General features: G+C 36.7%; 1 protein-coding gene across 1 annotated transcript in view; it reads right to left on the reverse strand.

Annotated features, from left to right (window-relative positions):
• PHKB (phosphorylase kinase, beta) overlaps positions 1–19934 on the reverse strand; it is an 82032-nt gene that overhangs the window by 24918 nt on the left and 37180 nt on the right. Inside the window, exons 12-16 of the mRNA XM_009885084.1 lie at positions 16572–16649; positions 14490–14648; positions 10144–10238; positions 2798–2853; positions 2519–2612 (exon numbers count right to left, since the gene is read on the reverse strand). Of these exons, the coding sequence (XP_009883386.1) occupies positions 2519–2612; positions 2798–2853; positions 10144–10238; positions 14490–14648; positions 16572–16649 (482 nt within the window). The remainder of the gene's footprint in view (positions 1–2518; positions 2613–2797; positions 2854–10143; positions 10239–14489; positions 14649–16571; positions 16650–19934) is intronic.

Consider the following 19934-nt stretch of genomic DNA (forward strand, 5'->3'; position numbering starts at 1 on the left):
CTCCCCCCCTAGACTTTGTGGATCTGATAACATGACCTCCAGTCCTACTTTCAATCCCTAATTTTCCTGAATTGATGTCTTCCCCTCATTCACTTGTTTCTTTCTACACTACTGTTTTGGACACATGCCTGTTTATACATCCAGAAGTTTAAACTGTTACCACATGCCACTAGGCCAGTTCAAAAGTTTCTAATTAAGCACTACTGAGAATTGACAGCATCACAATAACAAATACTGAGATCCATGTTCTTATGGATCAACCCTCTTTTCCCAAAAATACAGATAATCTTGCAGCATTGGCTTCCCCTGCCCACAAAGGATGACAAATGCTACCAGGGTTTTTTTGTTTGTTTGCTCTTTGGTTTGTATTAGTTTTTTTGCATAAGCTCAGAGATCAAACCTCAGTTCTCGTAATGCCCCAAACACTTCCATTGCTTAGCTTTAACAGCTACAGCATAGCCTTTTCTGGAAGCCCACCAGGAAGAGGTTTTGCATCAGGCAATTTCATATTTTCATGAGATTCTTTTAAAAAGTAAGTGATGATGCAGATGTACCTACCCATCATGAGTATAAAGAAAATGTCAGAATTGCCAGATGTCTCACCAGCTTTTGAAAAATAAATCCTAACACAAAACTTGTCATAGCTAGGAATTTAATTGATAATAATAAAACTTAATGAAGGTCTCATCTTTTTGTCAGGGACACAAAGAAATGATGGATGACTGAGAAACAATATATACTTCTATAGTAAATGTATGGAGTATCTATTTGTTAAACCAAAATTTCAGGTACAGAATTTCAGGACAAATACAGTCAGAGAGAATCCATTTTGAAGTATATTATCCAGAAAACTAGTGAGCAAAAATGGGCTGAGAAATGAACAAGGCTGAATGTAAACAGAGGTACCTCTTTTCTCTCTGTTTAAGTATTTCTCGGGTGTTAGTCGCAGTCACTATTTGGAGTAAGCATTTTTGTGAGTAAGCTAGCAAGGTTTTGGTACATCAGTTATCCTCACAGACTTATGAAGCCTGAAATATCTTGCTATGCTCTACTTTTGGGTTTACTTTTTTCTGTGTCCTACAGACTTATGATACTGCCAATGGCATCAGCCACGTGATCCTGATTTCAGAGGGAGAGAACGCACATAGTGATTTGTTCCACAGCTGGAACTTCAGGATTGACAAATTAAATATGTTTGTTATACTTCTCCCAGACATTCAGAATTCATCACTCTTGTTTGAGACAATGTGTGTCGTTCAAAGTTAGACAAGCGCTTTCTGTGCCCCATTAGAATATAATAGAAAAGACCGTTTCAGTTGGAAGGGACCTACAACGATCACCTCGTCCAGCTGCCTGACCGCCTCGGGGCTGACCTGATCCACAATCAAACTTTAGGTGGTGAAGTATGAAATACATCGAGTGCACATCTGTGGTTCTGGATGAGCGTACTTGTCTGACGGTTCTGTACAGCGGGGACTATTTTCAAGGTTTTATCAGAGATAGTGGTAAACAGGTAGCAGTAATCATACAGGTTCTTGTTAGGAGTTTTGACAAGTTTAGCTACAATTGCTGATCAACGCATTTCTCATTCAGAGCAGCACTTCTCAGAGTCTCTTATATTGAAATGTATTTCCAGGACAAACAGCACTGCATAACTTGAAGCACATATTCAATGCAACGAAAGTGCTATATATATAAAATACTAAAAATGACTGAACAGGAAAGAGGCCACGGCAGTGCAAAGAGATGCTGAAATGGACTGGTGTGGCCTGTAGACGCCATTCATCTTCGACAGCTGGCTTCACGCGGCATTGACAGCTACCTGCACAGATGCATCGAAGCTGGCATCAGCAAGGGAGGCTGAGTACATTAAGGGCTAAAAGCGGTGGTACTCCGCGAGGAGACTACTTGCCTGTGCAGAAGAAGGAAAACCGGAAGCCTTCACAGAAGATGAAGGGGATTCTGAAGACATCCTTCTAGCCGGTAATTTTTGACCATAGATTTTTAAATGTGCTGAGTTAAAGCAGTAAACTAAAAAGGGTTTAAACACCAAACTTCCTGGATATAGTCAACTCCAGGGACTTCTAGAAAAACAGTTACAGAAGACTGTATAAAGCCTGTTTTAGGGGCTCCACTATGAAATGATAGGATGGTTTATGCCTACTGCCTTAATCCATTTCTTTGACTATTGCTCATTTGCTTCTTTCTCCATCAAGTTTCACTTAGTCTACTGTGCTGTTATTATTATTAAAATTTTATTATTCGTTCATTATTCTTTGAAAGTGGCTCAGGTAATAAGCCTAGTCAGGTAATATAGAGCATCTGGGCATCAGCGTTTCACTGAAAGCGCTACCTAGGGATGTGGAACGCACCAGCGTCAGCATATCTTGCAATTGAATTAGAATAAAGGTAGATAGCAACCTTAAGGAGATACAAGTCTAATAGCTTGATACAAATTCCTGGAGTTAAAAAAGAAATGTATAGTTAGATAAATAATTTTAGATGCAAAATTCCTTACTTTGACAAGTTCTTTTTGAGCCCATATTTGAATTGGTTCCACCTGCTGGGGGGTCTGAGTTTGGATTCCATACGTGTTCAGAAAAACTTGTAGGCTAGGAACAAAATAATGACAAATTTCATGAGAAATCACAGAATAGTCTTAACACTTATCTTGGCAGCAGATACACACGTAGCAGCATTATATTCTACGCTTCCTTAAGTACCTTTGGCAAATTTAAGTTGTCAATTGTTCAACACTTCCCTAATATATACAGTCTTAATAAAAGTAAATACATACCGCTGACTTTCTGCTATCAGGGCCACATGTACTACCAAATCATTTTCTAAAGGACCCTAGAAAATAAGGAGAAAATATCAGCATTTACTAACTGAACATTTTGTTAGAAATAGCATGAATGGGGACAATTCACAAGTATGACAGATCACTCTCGGCATTGCTTTTTCTTACTGTGTGAACAAATTGAAAGAACGCTACAAGACTAAAACTTGTAAATCTCAAAACTATGGGAAGACTGTCCTATCGATACTTTGCAAGATGCATTTTTGAGAACTAATAATAAATAGGTTTCTGGTAATCATTTCCACAGTTTGGTTTGTTGGTGTTGTTTGTTTTAATGGAAAAACACGTAGGAAAAACATTTTGCTTCATACAAAAATTGAGAATTTACACAATCGATGTATTTCCTTTATGCCTGATATGACATAATGTTTTGACACACATTTTTGTGAAGAGTGAAATAACTCAGCTATTTGGATAACCGAAAATATCCACTTTAAAATAATGAATTGATGATTTCAACCCTTTACTCTGAAATGTTTTGATCAGACAGCTACTCTTCACAGTTATATGAAAAATATATGACATTTTACAGGAGATAACGTCATTTCCTTACGTTCTTTATAACACAGGTACTTCATGTTTGAAGTAAACACTAGTATTTTACATCGGGAAACCATGCAACTAGGAATGAATTCCATACGTTGGGCGAAATCATTGACCCGACTCCCTGGGTCTTGAGAAGGCAATTCACCTTTCTTTTTGTCTCACTGGCAGCAGGTATTACTAGCTAAAAAATGAGGTGGCCGAGTTACTCCTTGTTCGTTTTTTCTCTGGCAACAAAAAAAATCAACAAAATCAACAAAACTAAAAGCAGCACCCATTTTCATACCTAAAATGCTTTTTGTCTACTTTTGTCTAGAAACTACCAGAACATGAATGACAAAAGTTAAATACATCTTCTATCAATTGATTATATAAAAATACATCATTTTCTGTGAAGATAGATGGATAGACATATTGATTTAGAACAAGAAGTTGAGCGTGAATGCTTGCTTGTTCAGGTGCCAGTAAGCCTTGATATCAAGGTAGATTTTACGGATTTGCAGAAGAAATTATTGATGACATTTTCCCACAGTCTATCAGCACTATATTTCCACTAAAAATTTTGGTCTTTTTGTCACACGAAATAAGTTTGTGATGAAAAAACGTGCACAAAGAGACCAGATGAAGTTGTCAGAAGTGCAAGTAACATTAAAAGATTTTCCTCCTCAGAATAAGTTTCGCATGCTATCAATTGCATGGATACAATCAGTAGGAAAATTCAAACCAGTTCTCTACCGTAATCAGTCCATTACGTTTATGGAACGAAAAGCAAAGACTCTCCCCAAAAACTAGAGTGCCCCCTCCAAGACTGTACTGATTAATAGACAGCCTGTGATCTAACCTGAGGAGAGGTCTTCAAGTCAAGGCTCAACTTAATTATTATTGTATTAATGAGTGGGACTGTGTAACCACAGACCATAAGCTGTACAGAAATCTGTGTGTTCTACATCCCCACTGAGGTACGCCCTTCTCCGATACCAGTACTAATGCCTCTCATACACAGACGTACCCAACGCCAGCACTCATTTCTAGCAGCCGGTATGTGGTGGTTCTAACGTGGGCCATAACTACGCGAGTGAATTTACAGCACAACTGGCACAACACAAAATCTGGGTGAAAAATAGCTAGACTTTCAGAAGTACTGTGGAAAAATATAACTATAATTGCTGTACAGCTACAGGCAGTCTGTAACATTAAACAGAAAGTTACTTTCATTGTCATTTAACACATCAAGGCCTGAAGGATCACAAATAGTGCTCTAGAAAAACACAGATCAAAATAACAGCTATAATACTCATGAAAAAGTGTGTCACTCTTCAGTAATGATCACGATACATAGCATTTGCTGTATATATTAAAAAAAACGTAGAAAAGCATTCAACTCCTAAATATTCCACTAAATAAATCTTGTTGTTAAAAGTTCCATTTTAATGTGTTTGATTTCACATTTGTCTAATAACACAAGCTAAGGTGGTGTTCACACAACATCAATCACCGTCTCCCCAAGACACTGCAGCAGACCCCCCCCACCCTGGGTTCACCCTTCTGCCTTGTGTTTTCACAGTCAAGAGTGAGCAGAAGGGTCTGTTTCCACTATCTTCTGCATGCTGTGCAAATGATAAATATACCCCAGTGTTTTCAGAAGACCAAGATAAAGACAGATTAGGTGTTCTTCCTCTCAAAGAAAAAAAAAAATAATCACAGTTTTTAACAAGGTTATAAACTGTTGGAGGCAGGATAAAGGGAAAAAACCCCGGCTCCATTCCTGGCACGAGCAGAGAAAGCAGCTCAGTATCAGTCTTTTGCTGTGCTCTCACTGGACAGATGCTATCCCTATATGCCTTTGTGCGCACATTCCCAGGAGATCTCAGAACTCTGAAAAAAATCCATTCATTTTGAACATGCGAGAAAGTGGGCACAATATTCCAGAACACCGATTAAAAGGTACCTACTGGGCTTTCCAAGCATATGGAGCGAGACGAGGGAAACAGAAAGAGCATGCAGCACAAGAAACTGTACATAACCCAACTAATCCACCTCGCTGCTACAGAACTACAACTGAATTGTTCCAAAACACACCTGCTTCTGGAAGCATCTCAGTTCTGCTGAACGGTTTCTGGTCAATGCCACTAACACACCAGACTTTTTACACGAAATACAATATGGACCCACAGGTGCCTTAAATTCTAAAATAACATTTTGCAATTTTAGAATTGTGTTAACTGTGATAGACAATTGCATTAAGAGAAATGAAAGCAAGAATATGCTTATAATTAACATTACAAACCAAATCCTCCCTCCCATAGATGGTCTCTAAAGCGTCAAAATTGAACACACCCCAATAAACCCAAAACATAATTTAGGTAGCTGAAAAATCTTCATATATATCAGCCTACCTACGCCTACTCATTTCAGTTCCTTACACGTTATCTACTACGTTATCTACTTCCCTGAAAATACAAACATAAGCAGCCTATCATTTTGACTATTCTCTTCCCAACATCGTCAATGGGCATTATGCTTAATTTTCAGTAACGTAAATGAAGTCCTCACAAATGATTACTAAGTCTACAAAGCAAAACATTAAAAGAATACAGCCATCAAATGCAGTCAGAGAATTTAATTAATTAATTGCAACCCTATATTTTTCACATTAACCCAGAAGATAAATTCGTCTTTCTTTCACATTTTAGTAAGATTATAATTTTTTTAAAATACTAAATTAAATATAAGATAGCAATAACTCAGCTTTCATATACTTCAGTAAAATACAAAACAAAATGAGAAAATCCCCACCCCACCTCATTTCTCAAATGTTGTTGTTACTATACAGGCCCTCTCATACACTAAATTGTCCCAAAACAGACCGCAACAACCAAAACTGCGTTATAACAGAGTATGATCTCTCCTGGATATGGAGACAGTGAAAAGGAGTAACAAAAAAAGCTCTTCTAAGGAATACAGTTCTAAAGAGTTATCCCCACTGAAACAGAGTGCCCTGCATTATCTTCTTTCACTAAAGCAAACAGAGAATGGATGATTCCATTTGCTTTTTAATTTGTGAATAGGATTGAACCTGAAACACTACTGACCATTGAGCCCTACAAAGCAAATTATTCGTACAAAGGAGAACAGCTCTGATTGCTGTTACACTTCCTTGTGGTTTGGAACACTGACTAAAACCAGCAAGGAGAAAACTGCTCCAGCGCCACACTGGTGTTTCCCCAAGAGGGAACATATGGAGACCCCTTCCTCAAAGTGAAAAATAAGGGTTTGGGGGCATTAAATTAGGAAAGAAAACATTTCCTTTTAACTATAAAAAGACAAAATTAATATTTTAGTATTAGTGGCTGTTAAGTTTTTACGATACTGCTCATGTGATTCCACAGTTTTCTACAACAAATGAGATAGTCCTCTTTTATCAGGTTTCCTGGGTTGAGTGATGCTTTCACAGCACATAGCTACATATCTATAGTTTTCATAGCAATTTTGCCTTTGTAGGTCTATATTAGCTTACTTTAATTCCAGAATATTCTTCACTGATCCTTCAAACCTATAAAACTGAGGTTGGAACATTTTAAAATACTTTTCATTACTTGCTTAAATCTACACAATTATGTGGGCATCAGACATATTTTTTTGTAGTGGCAACAAAGCCACAAATAAACTAAATTAATCACATTTTTCAATGGCAAGTGTTTATAAAGATTTTAGTCAATGCAATCGAAATATGAAAATATGTCTACATGGAAAATGCATTTCTCTAAGAAATATTTCATGGCTTCAAATAAAAATTTAAAAAGCGTTTTTTTGGTACATCACCTTCCAGAACACTACACCTCAACCAAATTTATATACACAGGCATCTGATTTTTTTTAAATATCTGTGTTTATTCCTCACAGGAATGAAATTCAATAAAAGTAGAAATACTTTTCTGTTCAATGTAATTGAATAGTTCTTTAGCTATATACAAAAGAGAAGACATCATTAAAGAGAAGAAACCGCTTTTGATTTCCAAAGACATCATTAAGATGTGTTGTGTTCTCATTTTGTATATTTAGTAATTTTCCTAGCACTTTAAGGCAAATACTAAATACTGATTTTGCATAAATTAACTCAATTAGACAAAATGGCATAATCAAATATTCAGACAAACTGTTTGAGCAAATTTAAAATGTGGATTAAAAAGTCAAGGTCAAGACTCTCAGCTGGAACTTGGGAGTTTGCTGATTTTACCTGCAAGCCCTCTGCTGACAAAGCACGCCTCGCTCACACCGATACAGCAACGCATCTGCCTTTCGTTCTTTAACCTTCTCTTAATGATGACCAATTTGAAGCAACATCTGTACCAACAAACATTTTTCCCTTGATACTAACTGAACGGTAAACCCACACAAAGTACAGCAGCACCTGTTTCAGTACAAACAATCCCAATGAAATTCCACAACCGCCTGGTTCGCACTGCAGGGACACTAACCCTTCCGGTCACAAGTTTTACATCGCTGCTCAGAGGCTACAACGCTGAAGGTCTGATGCCACAGTCGTCTAGGATTCCCACGAATTCACAAGCGCCCCTCTTTCTTCTAACCCACCTTGAGAAGGGCATGCAGTAACCTGGACAGTTTTATCGTTGACATAGCAAAGAAGCGCACACACAGTCATCTATAGCGATGTACCACCATCGCTGGGAAGAACAGAGGTATAAGCAGACCTCGGCAATCCCAGAGCTTCTTTCTTTCTTCAGTTATTTACTGTTCCACCTATACGCCACTGAACAACAGACAATCCATCTCATCATCTCTTAAAGGAAAAAGGACACACACAACTACAGGAATTGCTGAACACATTCATCTAAGGCAGATTTCTATGAAGATTTTTAGGTTTAAGAAAAAAAAAAAAGTAATTTTATCCTCTCTTGATTTTAACTTTCAGATATAACATCAGTCTTGTTCATCACAATAGGCTCAAGGATCACCCTGGGAACATCTTCTCTTTCTCTTATCCTGACAACAACAAAAACATTACTGATCTCAATGGAAAATTTCTGCCAAAGTTTTATGAATTTAAGCAGCTAAAGACAGCCTTTAAAGGGAAAGATTAACAAGCACAGTTGGTCTTTCAAATAATTCTAGTGTAGACAACTGTTGAGCGCTGAAAGAACACGAGGACTATATAAGCATTTGAGAATCACAAACCATCTAGTCTGATCTCCCTTCTACCTGTGACAAAGCTTTTTTTCTTTTGCATCATTTGCAGATAAAGCAAAATATCAGAATCTAGTTAAGTTCTTTTCAATTCTTTCAAGACTGTTGAGCTTTTAGAGTCCCTATTGTATTGCTGAATTTCATCAAGTAACTGCATTTTACTAAATATGTTCTTATTGACCCACAAAGTGACCACCAAGGAGTAAGTTATTAGAAAAGAAATGGTTATTGCATTATTTATTATCTCTCTTGGGAAGCTCCCAGGGCAGAGGCTATTTCTCTCTGAAGATCTGGAAATTCCCTGTCATATAACAGGTACCTCAAAAAATAGTAAAAATGCTTTTCTACCAAAATATTTCCAGATGAGTCACTCAGCATCTTTAGAACAAATCATCATCCTCTTCAAAGTGTTCATCTGTGCCATATTAAAGTTACTGGTTTCTGGTTTCAAGAATCAAAGAAAAAAAATGTCGACGGGCTGTGTGCAACACTGACTCGATACAGCTGCTTCTAACAGCGCTCCTAAAAGGGCACGTGCTATCGGCAGCTCACAATTCCTGTAGCATTCATAATCCCATGATGTAAGAACAAACAAAGAAACTGGGAACAATGGAAGTCACTGCGCTTTCATTATCTCATACGAACGCGGCAGAAGTGCTGCACTGTGAACAATGAGAGTCTCCTTAGGAATGAGACAACACCCAGGCACGTGGATTGCCTTGGTTACAGGAAGCAGTAAGAAACAGACGTTTTAAGCAGCATTTGGACAGAACAAAAAAAAACTTGTTCATTTCTTATCGTGGAATAAATCTGAAGATAAATACTTGGTATTTTCTGCTTCAATAGCAAATTCACAATGCTGAACGAGGAGCCTTCCAAATATATCGTCCTTATACCAAGAAATAAAAAGGGTGAAAAACATCTCTCAGCTACACATTTCCATACGTACAGTTCTTCCTTCTTTAATAAAAGAAGTCCCCCACATATAGGGCATGTTTCTGTCTTGTTATCCTATCTAATGCAGATTTGAATTATGATGTTTCAAGCATTCCCCATCCCTGGGCTCTCATTCCTGTTCTGTATTTAAGTCAAATACAGGAGCACATTTCTATACCGTGCACACCAAAAAAAAAACAACCCTCATCCTTGTATAGCTATTAGGAACTCTAAATACAAAAAATATTAAAACACTGAAGTGGTAATTAATTTGAAGGAATAAAAAACCCGCAGGTTCATTCTTGCCTTCATGACATATCCTGTAACTCAAAGAAACACATCTATCTATTAGCAACTATTTAAACTTACATTTTGTGTATCATTTGGATTGCACCACTTAATTTGAAGGCAAATGTGCACCACATCCCCAAAACTGCAAATGTTGTAATCTTCCTCTTAAAAGGAATCCTCCATCAACTAAGAATATGTACATACATTTAATATTTTCCTAGCACTTTAACTGTAGTATTAGACAACTGTATATTCACATAGATAACAATTTTTCAGTAAAAATATTTTAATACTAAGCTTATGCTTACCTGATTCGAAAATCTCATGCTAACATTCCGCTGATCTTGTGGAGGTACATAACGTCCAATAGGGTCAATATCTTTAGGACTTACTAATTTGTCAGCTGAAAGTAAACGATAATAAAAGCACATGGTGACTTGAGCACTTTCTGCAGCTTTGTGAAGGAGGCACGCAAATGTATTTTACATAGTCAGTTCTGCTGCTATAATCTTTGGTTTAGATCAACGATTTACAGATCAAAATGACATTCTGCAAAACTGTATTAACTTTAAAACTAATGACTCAAGCATCATTCTTGCTATAGCTAGTTACAATACTGTAGTATATAAAAACAATCCTTTATTTCTTCACTGAGATTTGTTAAAAGGATATATGCAGACAACAGACTCTACAAGTCACATAAAAAGCCCTCAATCCACAACCACGGAATTATTCTAGAGTTTTAACTAGAAACTCAGTGGTTACTATCAAAAATTGTTTAGCTTTGAAGAAAAGCAGACAGCCGTTATCTCAAGGTAATCACACAGCTATAACGCTGAAAAGGGCAAGGGATATCAAAGATATCTCTCAATATGATACTTCAAGAAGAAATTGTAAAAAACCACAATCAAATATATTTGAAACCTAGCATTTCTACATGGAGTTTTTTTTACATGGGAAAAAAAAAACAACCCAAACCTAAAATTCCATTATTTTAACCTTCTCCTAAAAAAAAATTAAGTACTCCAATAAAAATATACTATTAAAAATTTTCAACAAATATCTTGAATAAAGGTTCGCAATCTACCGTGGACTATTACGCCTGTCAAATAAGCATTCTCCTATCGAAATCTCATTTTGACATGAAACTGTCCAATCTCTATTTAATTTGTGCTAGACAGGATGTCACAGTGCATTTCCATTTCTCCTATATATGTCAACAATTTTGCAAATACTGTTAAAAAGCTCTATCCTAGGAAGTCAGCTATGAATCTAAAAGAGATTAGACTTCATTAGCTTAATTCAGCCACAACAGAAAACCATGCTGTCTTGATAAGAAAAATATTTCTGAGTACTACAGCACGTAGTAAACTAAGACAACAGTTTATAAACTCAAAATATGTCCTGGCTCAAGCTTCAAACTGTTAGGAAAAGACAGAGAGCAGAATAAGACGGTGCGGTGGAAAGAAAACGCATGGGCAGCCACTGACGGACACTGGCTGGGCCGTTCCCCGAGCACGCAGAGAAGGAGCCTGCTGCTGCCGGGAGCGACGCCAGCGCCTCTCAGCTACAAGACGCTGCGACCATCTCCTGTCCTCAGCCTTCTGCTGGAAGAAGAATGGAGCTGGACTCCTGCCAGAGTCCTGTCCCGCCTACTCCTGATGAGTCATGATCCAGGTACAGGTGGATCAAAAAAGCAAAACTAGATTATGAAAAATTACCACGGACAATTTATTAATATACTGACATGTGTCTTAGTAAAATACATTTTACACCAGGCGACACAGTCACACTTCTTATGGCTGGCTAAAGGCATGGGAGTTACTTAAATTATTTGTAGTACTGCCTATGCTATCAAATTGATTCAACAAATGACTGCAAGATCAACAGACTGCCTCAAAGTTCTTAAAAGCAAGAGCAGTTTCTAGAATGTGTGTTCTATTTCCACTGTTTTTTACACTGACTTACACGCTCAGTAATTAAAATATATACTCTGAATAATTTCATATTTAAACCAACTATACCAATTGACTAATATAAAATTTACGCTAACTTTCATGTTTACAATTTTATTTAAAAGAGGAATCTCGGTGAACAGTCATCACTATTATCACAAACACAAGTATATCGGAATGCAAAAGCAGAGTTTTCTATGTTAGATCATTATTTCCATCAGCAACAGCCGACAACTTTAATCCATTTGGTCTATACTCTAAAAAATACTGCTAAAAACTCTTAACTTAGGTCTAGGCAGCACTGAATCCACAGAACAAGACATAAAAATGACAAGGAAAAGCACAAGAAACATGAGAGCTACTAAATGAAAGACTAAACCGAGTGACTTTTCCGTTGCACAAACCAGCTGAACACCCGGAATTCCTTTTAAAAGCATTCCTTTTCTGTGCTCTAAAATGAGGACCTGATCATAAAGGCTTTACAAACCTCCTCAACCAGAGCAAGAAAGAAATTCTATGAAAAATTGCATCACTGTCTGCAAAATGCATGCTTGTTTTTCTTCATAAACAATTTTTTCAGTTGCGTAGGCACGTGGTGACTTCCAACAGCCATAGGCAGACACTGTCGTTGCCTCTGTTGTTCAGAGCCTTTACAAGCAGGATCAAAATTTTGACCTCGCTACTTCTGTTTGCCCCTCTGTGGGAGGCAGCGACATGTATGAGAATTGACTCAGTTTCCTGGTGCTGCATTTAGAGAAATTTGGACCGCAAGAGGCAGCCGCTAGGCCCACTGACAGAGGCAGAACGTAAAACAGGTATCCATGCCTGCACAACAGAAGCAAGGAGGCTGAGCAAATACAAATTGTTACCCTTGAGGCCACACAACCATTTCTGGAATGGATGATGAAACGGGAAATCGCTACCTTCCCAGTAATCACAGTGTTTGGAGCCCCATCCCTGGAGGTGTTCAAGGCCACGGGGGCTTGAACAGAACGGGGCTTTGAGCAACCTGGTCTGGGGGGAGGTGTCCCTTCCCAGGGCGGGGGGTTGGAACTCAATGATCTTTAAGGTCCCTTCCAACGCAAACTATTCCGGGATTCTATGCATCTGCCTTCCACATAATTAGCAATGACCAACAAGCAAAGTAACACACACACAAAGACTTTCACCAAGGACAAGATTGTTATTCAGGTAGGTTTTCACCCAGAAAGGAGCAAAATTAAATGCACCAATTATAAATTAGTATAAATAAATGGGAGTTCCTGATCTAACAATCACCGGTGAATTGATTTGGCTTCGCAATTAAATTTCCAGACCCTATTTGCAAAGCCTATGAGAAAAAAGGAAAAAAAAAAATGTTTTGAAAAAAGGGAGAGAGGAATGAAAAGCAGTGAATACAGTGGAGAGAAATTTTAAAACAATAAAGGAAACAGTTACTCATGATAACATTTCAAAGAGAGATTTAGCACAATTATTAAAAGAAATAGTGTGTAAGAATGTTCAGCAAAACAAAAGAACTGAAACAAAACAAAAGGAGGTTACATTCATCAAACAGCACTTGGCAAACAATACATACAGTTTATTTAAGCAGCATTCTGCAGGCATGGAAGTACACAAATATTACTACAATATTCCTGCACACACATTAGAGGATTACTTGGCTAATATTAAGAGCTTAAATTAATTTTTGTTTTACTTTAAAGGTGAGATTGCCTGAATTTACTTTAGTGTTGGCTAAAAAAGGAATCGTGGAAGGAATACAGTGAAACCAAACAGGTGGAGCACCAGACGGACTCTGTTCTTCCATACCTACAGATACATCCACTGTTCCTGCCAAGTCTTGAATTTTTAAACTCCCCTTGAACGTTTCTCATTTTTACTACCAACAGCCTGTTTCCATTTACAGTCATCACAGCAGAAAAGTTTTTAGAACTCAATCTACTGATTACTAGGTAAATTCTGAGCATGTTAAAATAAAGTAATATATCTTTCTCCTAAAAGAAATATTAAGAAAAAAAATCTTAATGGTGAAGACTTTTCTGGCATAACAACTGGTTTTGTATTAGCTTTTGAATCATCTCAAGTTAGACCAAGAATTCATTTGTGACTGACATCCACCATAACAACCTTCAATGGCCAAACTTTGAAGTGCACTTTCAAATGTTCATCTAGTCTCTGCTATTTTAAAGAAAAAAATAACACAGACCGAAGAAGATATTAACTTCATCTGACACAGCAACTATTCAAAGTTTAAACTTGTCTTGCTTAAAGCAGTAAATAATTTGAATTAAATGCTATAGATCACTTACAAACATCACTTGAACAGACGCAGCTGATATAGTTAATCCAGAAAGTGTCATGTTAATATATTTTGTCATGAGGAAAAGGAATTAAGACAGAAAGCCAGGAAGGGAAACAGCAAAAAAAGAAACCTATCATGTTTAGAAGATTTTCAGTATTCTATAAAATATTCCAGTAAGCTTCATAGTATGCTGAATGCAGCATAAAGTTTTAACGTAAAGAATAAAAGGAATTTTTGCCTATCGCGTATGTACAAAAGCAGAGGACGCACACGCCACCCATAGTCCATTCAGAACTCAAGCAAATGTGTTTGTTCAGATTCAAGAAAAACATTAACAAAATAAATATCCTTCACTTTGGACAAGTCAAAACCTGACAGAATTTCCTCAGCCTCTTACCCAGGAGTTTTGCAATGATGTAAACCGCCTGTCCCCACAAGAAAAACTTTCCATCACGTCCATTGTTACTAGGAAACCGTTTCTGACTGCCAGGGTTCTTCTTTTCCAGTTCAACAAAATCAGCTGGTACATAGTAGTACTTGGGTACAACAGGACACCCTACGGAGTTTTAAAATAAGTACAGTAAGTAAATAAATTCCACTTCCCTTATTATTTCATTGTAGTCCCCGAATAAAGCTAAAGTGGATTCAAAACAGGAAAAACGATACCCGATACCCTAGCAACAATTTAATTGAACAGGAAGACTGTTGTCCTTCATTGTTATCTCTCAAAACCACAACCAGGGTAGGAAACCCAGGGCAATATTAAACTAAAACCTTTGTTTTCACTAAACGTTGCCACAGACTTTCTTCCCAGAACACACACATTGTCTGTGTGGCACCTTAGTGTGCAAAAATAAAAAACCCAATATTTTTTACCTAAAGCAAAATGCAGTACAGATAACAAACCGTAACCAAAAGAAATGAAAGCTGCAGCAGAGTGAAACACTCGGAGTGTTTTTCCCTGCATTTAACACCAGCTCAATAGCAGACAACTTTTTCTAAGCCAAAAGTAGTTAATCATTTAATTAAATGAAAATTATAATTTTTTGCAAGTACACAAAACCAAGTTAAAAACAGCATTTTAATTCTGAAACATCATGAAACAAAATGGCAAAACTTCTTCATTGGAATATAGCATACCTTGTATCTAGAATTATGCCACAGGTATTACTGATCATTGTAGATGAATAACCTTTATTTCAACACTTTTTAAGTGGACAAGAGTCAGGAATTTAGAAAGCTAATCACAAATGACTGACCTAATTATATGCAATACAAAAGCAAATTAATACGTTTTCTGCAAAATTCAATTTCACCGTAATATTGCTTTAATTTTGAATTTGTTTGGATAAAAAACAGGTGATAAACAGAACAAAGTTGCAGCGTCTGACTGTTTGCTTAGAAAAAAAAATTGCTGGCAAGAAGCTGAGAAAAATTGAAAAGTGGGAGTTATGAGAGATAGAATATTCAAATGAGTGAGGTATCAAAACACACCCAGAGATTTTAAGGCGAGACATTCATGATGACATTTAGCAAGAGGAACCACAGAATTAATTTTGTGTCCATGAAATTTCACATCCTCATTAATAATGAGAAAAAAGTAATGATCAGCAAGGTCAGAAAATTTGATATGGAAATGAAATTTCCATATGGAAATGAAAATTTGGCAAGGAATTGTTCGTATTTCTTGCAGAAACTAGTTCACTTCAACAAATATTCTAAGTTTAAAGAACGAGCCAGACTAAAATACTCTGCATCTACTTGTGTAACTGTACCACAGATGTCAAGAACAGGGAACAGGTGACTAAAGATGCTGAGTTTTAAAATTGGACTGTCAGTATATTGAAGCTTCTTTTGTTCTCAGGCCATTTTTTTTCCTCATACTCAAAGGTATGGTGTTTTGGTTTTTTTTAAACTGAATTTTGGATGGATGTGCCTGTAGGCCGTCAATAGTCTTGTCTGCAGTTCCACCAAAATTCTGGAGTGCACAGTAAGAGAACATTTATATTAAAATTTTTCACTGCTCTAAGCTAAAACCAATCTCATATGCATATACCAAATTATTTTTTAAAATCTTGTGAAACTTCACAAGACAGTAAATGACACAAGTAATTCTTGACTGTATCCAGGTGGAACATTGAAACAGACCGAGTGTTGGTAGTTAACATCTTCCTGCAAAGTCAAAGTGAACTCTGTAAATAATGAAGCAGAGGAGGGGAAGAATGACCGAGTACAGTGTAAATCGTACATTTATGAGTAGCATTTTTGCAGATACATTGTACCATAAAGTGTGATAATAAAAGTAATGGTATCTATATGAAAGTGATTGTTTTAGTATTTTGCCATCAGGAAACACAGTGATAATATTACTTCTCCTTTGCTCTGACCGCAACATCCATTAATAGGGATGTCAGTATTTTAGTAACTTCAGACCAATAAAAAGCTACAGTGTTTTAGAAGAATGAGTATCAGATAATACCTTCAGATGTATGTTGAAGCAAAGGATCCAGAAGATCCTGATATTCCTTTACTTGTGCAGGATTTCCTCTAAAAACTCCTAAAAATAACCAAACAGTAATTGATTTAATGGAAGAAATAACTTTTCTGTGAGCTTAATGTTCATAAAGGAAGAAGAAAAAAATCTAACGTTTATTTTTCAACGGGTTAGTGCCCACACACTAAATAGTTCCTGAAAAGTAAAAGACTAAACTGCAGATCCTCACTTACTGCTACAGCTAAATCTCACAGGGATCATGAACCAGCCACTCTCTCATTAGCTTAAACTGAAAGTGACGGCAAGCTACACGGGACAGTGAAGCTGTGAACTTAGAGGTGCTCAGGAACTGGACGCAGACAACCAGCCCAGCTAGCTGTAAATAACTTCCTTAATTTCAGCAGAATGAAGAAGCAGAGGTGGTGTGCCAGTGGGGAGACATACAAGCAGGTTCTAAATCTTCAGGGCAGTTACAAACTGATCTAGAAGAGAGTTGCCTGCAAACCCCAATAAATAAATACAAAAGGCAATTTGTAGTAGTAAATTGAAAAATTCCCCTCCAAAGATTTTTAGATGGAATGTTTACATTGATAAGTTATATATGTTATATCTTCATATTGTAGAGGTTCAGAACTGCTGACACACCTCGAGATATTAAGTAGAACAGTCAACTCCTTATGATGCTGCTTTTGGGGAGAAATTGGTAAGTTTGGGAGTACCAGTACCTTAAATGTTTTTCTAGCAGAACTTAGTCATCCCAAAATGAATCTGATGAATACTAAGATGACCGGTGTTCAGTTCATCAGAAGTCCTTACATGAAAAGATATATCAAAAATACCAAAAGCATTTCTGTTCATCAAGGATGAACCTGACAAGTCACACTGACTTTTTAAAATGCAACATTTTTTAACAGTTAAAGTGGAACAAGTTAGATGAAAACTTTTCATTGTACATCTTTCACTTATTTTTGTCCATGGTCTTCCTTTTCAGTTACCATATTCTTCCGTATATGAAAAATAGCTGTAATGTTTCCCACCTTACCTTATCCTAGAAAGTTACCATAATCCCTCATATTGAACTAGAAACGTGAAAAAGCTTTCAAAAATGATACTCAAATATGTCTTGTACAAAAAAATATAGTCATACTGATTGATTTAGTTCAATCCTTTCCTACAGCTATAGATGCATATCTACTACCCAGAGAGTCCTAAACAATTTCCTTTTGAGAAAAATCCTAAAAGGAAATTAGTACTAAAGCAACCTTTTTGTATTCTTAAGAAGGGTGAATTCTGAAAGCCAAAAATAAGACAAAAGAAAACCACAAACTCATCCACTAAGACCAAATACACCAGAACATCCTTAGTAGAACAAGTTAAAGTATGTTTTTCATTAGGCAATGTATGTATATAAAAAAAAGTCACAAAAAAAAAATATATTTTATGTTATTTTAAGAATATCCAACAAATTATTCTACTGAAAAGCCGGAGTGCAGTAGAAAGCTGGAATATGACTACTTTAGAGAGATTATATTCTTTTCATGGCTCTTCAATGCTCTGTCCAAAACCAAAGCGTGACAAGTGTTGGTCATTACATGTTCAAATATTCCCCAGTATATATACAGGAAATGAAATCAGTTGCCAACAGAAACAAATGCAATGCAAGTTTGCAGACAAAAAAGGGTATGCTTAACTGACACACTGAACTATTTCAAAACACTTGAGCACAGTCATGACATAAAAGCACTATGATATTGAGGACAAAAAGATGCATTTATGTGAGAATACAATTGCTTTTATATTAAGAACCACCTAGTGAAGATAACAGTTGGGCAATAATGATCATCATCCATGAGGAATAAAACAGTATTCTTAATACTACTAGAAAATTTAGTAGTATCTACTCGCCAGAACTGTTTTAACTTTCTGTATCTTAAAATTCCTAAAAAGCTGTCATTGACAAAACAGGAAAGTTCATGAGCTAATTAGTTTGTCTTATAAGAGAAAATATAAGTAAATATATAATAAATATATAGTCACTTGAATACGTTCTGCTAATGTTTCAAAAAGGAAACGATGAATGAAATTTTGCTGATGTGAACAAAATTGAGGGATTATGGACTATGATGTCTCTGCCATGGCAGGGGGGTTGGAACAGGATGATCTCTGAAGACCCCTTCCAACCCAAACCATTCTGTGATTTACAAGACTCTATCCCCCCACTGAATGGAGCACTGTGCCACTGTTACAGAGGTAACAAAACTCAGCTACCGGGAGTTACCTACATACTCAGCAGCTTAACACACTTCCTTGGAAAGGCTTTCCTTTGTACTCTGCAAGTGTGTTGGATGGGCAAATAGGCTCTCATCTGAACCAGTGTGCACAATGTAGCAGCTTGAGGGGCTTTCTGGGTTTTTGTTATAAAGACACGCAACTGTAATCTACTCCTCCTCCTCTTTCATTGTCATTTTGCAGTTTAAGTCACTCTGTATACACTTCAAATTTTGCATTATGGAAGCTTGTGGATTTGGAGATACGTGCACAAAATCTACTAATAGAATTGTTCTATTTGATGAAATTGTGGTACAGGAAAAAAGACAAGGACGATATGTGCAAAATATCTATTTTGTACTTTTTCTTTGTAAGACAAGAAGAGTAAAATGCTTGCTTTATTATTCTGTTAACTTCAGTTAAAGATGATTATCTTTCCTGTTCTTTCCAAAACTGCAAGTGGGCAGCATTAAACGACAGTGCCTTTCTTCTCAGTTTTGGGCAGCACTCTTTGAAAAACATCAAGCATTCCTTTAGAAAAATCAATTGTGAAACCTTATTACAGCTTCAAACAAAATACTTTAATCTCTAGGGGGCCACAGTGGAATCTAAGCAGATAGCAGATTTCTATGCACCTCACCATCTTTATTTGAAAACTATTCAACTACCCCACACTCTAAAGGGAAAAAACAGATGGCCAGATTTTCATCCATTTACAAATCTTTTTCCTGGCTGTAACTCCTACTCATTTTCTTATTCAGATTTTTGTTCTATGTAGATTTTAGCTTCCACCCTGAAATCGTCCCATGAACTGTTCTGGTATGTCTCCTATCCTCAAGACAAGGTCTAGGTAGCGTTTTTTGTTTTGTTGTTTTGGGTTTTTTTTTTTTGGTTGGGGGGGTTTTGTTTTGTTTTTTAAATCAGACTAACTGGCTACGTGGAAAAACACCGCCAGGAACCACAGGCATTTCAAAGAGAAACTAGGCCTTTTCTGGTTTGCTTTCTTCTCTTCTGAATTCTGTTTCAATTGCCACAGAATATCCAACTTGAAAAGACCTGCTGCAATATTCAGTTTGTCAA

Source organism: Charadrius vociferus, unplaced genomic scaffold, assembly GCF_000708025.1.
Source record: "Charadrius vociferus isolate BGI_N301 unplaced genomic scaffold, ASM70802v2 scaffold475, whole genome shotgun sequence".
In the NCBI taxonomy this organism is placed as follows: domain Eukaryota; kingdom Metazoa; phylum Chordata; class Aves; order Charadriiformes; family Charadriidae; genus Charadrius; species Charadrius vociferus.